The sequence below is a fragment of the Rhizoctonia solani genome, chromosome 3 (genome assembly GCF_016906535.1).
Source record: "Rhizoctonia solani chromosome 3, complete sequence".
Taxonomy (NCBI): Eukaryota; Fungi; Basidiomycota; class Agaricomycetes; order Cantharellales; family Ceratobasidiaceae; genus Rhizoctonia; species Rhizoctonia solani.
In genome coordinates this window covers 1,931,069-1,935,077 of record NC_057372.1, presented here as the reverse complement: position 1 = coordinate 1,935,077, position 4,009 = coordinate 1,931,069, and the positions used below count along the sequence as shown (strand labels likewise).

The 4,009-nt window shown below is 49.5% G+C and overlaps 2 protein-coding genes across 2 annotated transcripts; both read left to right on the top strand.

Annotated features, from left to right (window-relative positions):
* Positions 1–937: 937 nt before the first annotated feature.
* RhiXN_03020 (uncharacterized protein) lies at positions 938–3,278 on the top strand (the record flags this gene model as incomplete). The annotated part of the gene is made up of 4 exons (XM_043322837.1): positions 938–1,033; positions 1,822–2,112; positions 2,861–2,893; positions 2,964–3,278. 4 exons carry the CDS (start codon positions 938–940, stop codon positions 3,276–3,278), a joined length of 735 nt encoding a protein of 244 aa, XP_043178333.1.
* Positions 3,279–3,331: 53 nt separating this feature from the next.
* RhiXN_03019 (uncharacterized protein) lies at positions 3,332–4,009 on the top strand (the record flags this gene model as incomplete). Its single annotated transcript, XM_043322836.1, has 1 exon — positions 3,332–4,009. One exon carries the CDS (start codon positions 3,332–3,334, stop codon positions 4,007–4,009), a length of 678 nt encoding a protein of 225 aa, XP_043178332.1.

Below are 4,009 nucleotides of genomic sequence, written 5' to 3'. Positions count from 1 at the left end.
TTTGTTCTGGGTCGGGGTTTGAGCCACAAGAGAGGAGAGAGGGGAGAGGGCAAAGGGCCGCAGTAGCCTGTAACCGGCTAGGACCAATACCAATACCCAGAATGATAGGGGGAGCCGTTTGGGGGTTGTAGCGTGCAGAACATGTACATGTGGAATAGGCGCATGCACATGATTTGGTTCCGTCCTAATGAATCGCATTTCATATTGCTGATGCCTCTCTCTCTCTCTTTCCCTTCTCGACCATATCCTAGTCTGGCCATGTCTGGTGGACTATTGACTATAGCAAATCGTTTTGTCAAGCCATGCTCTATCGGGTTGTCATATGCATGTTCCTCGATGGGTTGAGCGATTATGAAGAGACCAATGGTGATTTGGGCTCTAGCGTGGGTGGACAAAATAACTCGGCCTGTCTCCCCCATCGCTTGTCTCGGATGACGAGAATCACTCTCACTGTGTGCAACACACGACTTGTCGTCCCAAGTTACTACTCTCGCACCCATCGCGATTATTCCTCATCCTTCATCCGTCACACTCGAGTCTATTCTTACATACCGAAACTCTCACTTGCCTTATTCCCAGACACTAAACTTAAATCAATTCCCGCAACGGCATCATCATCACTATAGCACCACGCCCAAGTAACCGTATACACACCATAGGCGAAATGACCATCGAGTATTTCAAACAAACCGCGAACGATCCGGGTTGTCGATTATTCGAGTCGCGACGGGCGTCAATCCTATACCATCTTCTTCCTGATTCAGTTTGCGCTTAAGCTCGGGGGGACTGATTTGCTTTTGGCTTTTGTTCGTTGCGGTCCGACGATTCGTATTGCTTACGACTACCACATACAATACACCAAATTAGTCGCAGGGTGTTGGTTTCGTGGATTAGGGCTTGACCGACTGTACCTGTACACCTCTGCGAGTGGGCTCAAATGAATCGTCCACGTGCAAAAGTCGAGGAGGATGAGCTCGAGTCGCGTAATGGCGAGAGCATCGCTCTTGGTCCGAGTTTGGAAACCGTCTCCAACGTATGTGTTCATCCAATGACCTGATTGAATTGTTTCACCCCCTCCCCCCTTTCCCCTTCTCCGCACACAAGTTTATTTCATGCCCACGGCCAACGATATCGCCCTAACAATCAAACTTTGCCCATCGATTCTGACTCCCCTCACACACACACACTCTTTTTTCCATTCACTTTGCCCTAAACAGGTACGGATCTCCCGGAACGAGGGCCTAGAGCCGGTAAACTATTTGTCAAGTCTCTCATGGCCCGGAGCTTTATTTATTTCTTTATCTTTATCTGATTATGTTTAGGCTACCACTGCTTTGCGGGGCGGATTTGATGAGTGCGGGTGCGAACTAGTGCGTGATGCCCGGATCTGGTCACCTATGTGCGCGAAGCGGAGAGATGGGACGAAGATATGGTTGGTGGTTGGAATAGGTAGATACACCCATACCCGCTCCCGCTCCTCCCGTCCTATCCCACCCGGTTGATTATTTTTTCGGTGCGTGGATTGACTCTTGTCAGGAGCTTGGATGTTATTCTAGGTGCGCGGTAGTTCTACAGTTACGAGAGGGAGAGAGGTTGCTACGGTAAACTAATACTAATTGCGGCTTGACAGTTTTTGTAAGTTTGTCGCATATATGGTTTACGGTGGTACGATATCCGGCTTATTTACATTACCAACGTGAAAAAAAAAACTTCGGAGGATTAGGCGGCGTTGTTCTCTGCGATCTCGACCGCGTGGGTTATCGAATGCTTGTACAGTCGAAATTTTTCTAATTTTAAACCCTCTTCTCCCCCCTCATCGAGTCTGCAAAGAACCTACAACCGGACCCTACCGAAATTGCATTGCGGGAAGTAGCCAGTCTCTTACAGGTTCAAGTTCTCAATGCGACATCTCCGACCGAGGCCGGATTTACCCCGTCTTTAGCCGCTGTATGGGTCAATGCGCTATGGTTCTTGTCTCTGAGTTTGAGCGTATCCGCCTCGCTCGTCGCGATGCTGGCCAAAACAGTGGTGCTATTCGTACGTATCTGGCTGGACCGGTCAGCCGCACGTTCAGGCCCGCTCGAGGGCAGCGTAGACTCGATGGACTGGAACGTTGGAAGATGCCTGAAATATTAGCGTTCTTGCCCATATTGATGCATCCATCGCTTGGTAAGTTCCTTCCATATGATTCTGTTTTTCCGTATTACTGATATTAATGATAATGTTTTACTCCCCGCGCGCGTCAAATAGACAGTCCTGTTCTTTGTGCGTTTTAACGATCTACCGCCGGGATATTCATATCGCTGTAGCTATCCCCGTATTTTGTATTACGGCCCTGACGTTTATCTTTTACGCAACTACGACGATATTACCGCTCGGCAATGCATATTGCCCATACAGTACGCCATTATCTCATTACATTGACGTCGCATTACGCAAGTCTTTGTCGCCTTTCCGAAAGTTTGGGTTTACCTAGAGATCTCTGGTCCCTCAGTACGATTCGGGCGCGGTTGTTGATCTTACGAATAATCTGAGCGATCAAGTAACGAGCCGCGCCCTGGGATGGCTAATCACGGACTCTCAAAACGAGCGTTCTGTCGACTTGGCATTGCAGGCAATCGCGGGGGGCAGATAACCGTATGCGTGTCCAGCCTCTTATCGACTCGAATGTCATCCTCCGATTAGCTACAAGGTTTATGGCTTGTCCCAGCCAGGATCCCAAGATTAAGTTGACCGGGATAACCTCACTTGAAGCGGCTTCGCTCTACGCTTGCGCTTTAACCTTTGTCATGTCTTGCGCCTCTGATCAAGTTTATGTGGCCTCTGAGCTCAAGAGGGTCACTGGGACCGCGCCCGATAGGAGACCGATCCTTATGGACTCGGGCTTCAGTTGGTAAGTTATCTTGCGCCTTGCGCCTTTCCCATCTCCAACGACTCCGGTTCTTACGGGGCCTGTTCCTTAGTCTTCACGACAGCGACATAACCCGGCGAATTCCAATGTCGCCGCTTTCGGTGCAGCATGTATGGGCATTTGGCGAGAGTTCTGGACCCAAGTTGAATGGATATGGCCCAAGGCTCCCATCACAACTTCGTACAATCTATTGAAGAAGTACTCCGAGGGCGAGCTTACACTCCATTCATCCGCCGTGGTCGCATTGGTAAAAAGGATCGCTCTCGAAGCCGCAAGATGGTTCGATTTACGATATGCGCACGATAGAGGACACGTTGTGATGGTTCTCGTTAAACTGGTTTCCCGGACCTCGTTGCATTTCCTTTGACCCCGTTCGCCGTGTGATTGCGGTCGCTCCAACGTCGTTTACGTTGGATATTCATGAATTATCCGGGTGGGACGACAGAACCGAGCGCGGAGTCGCGAATCCGCCGGGCCCAGCCGGTTGTTCGGATGTACCAAGCTGGATTTCATCGGGACAACGGTTATAGCAAGTTATTGGTGTTTGGAATACTTGAGCTATTGAAGAACCCTCGGTCTTATGCTTTTGATGGCGAACAGGTCGCTGAGATTGGGGCTTTGCTTCGTATGACGTCCAAGACGGATACGAATAGTGTATCGCTTCCGTTCTTGCCTCCTAGTTTTAACCTCGATGATCATCTTGTGAAGACAATTTTGGGTTGTTTGGCTCTCTCGTTAGGAGGAAAGCAATGCGTCAACGAGCTAGCTAGGACGGAGCTGTTTAAAATCCTTACTCTTCCATCGCACCTCTGGGCTCACAACGAAGAATGCTACCGCGTCATTACCGGGATCTTGCCGCATATCCAGACCGTCGAACTAAAACTGGGGTGCCTGATTGCTATTGGCTCTCAATGGATGCATACACCTGTTACGCTCTTACTTGGAGTTCTCTTTCGTCAAGGAATCTTTCAAACATTTATAGGTATTATGAGCTCAAATCGTCCCGTTCTGACCCATGGCGATGGTACAGCTTCGAAATGTGGTTATCTAAACGCTCGACCATATTCCCAATACGGACCCAGGAAACCCCTCGCTTAA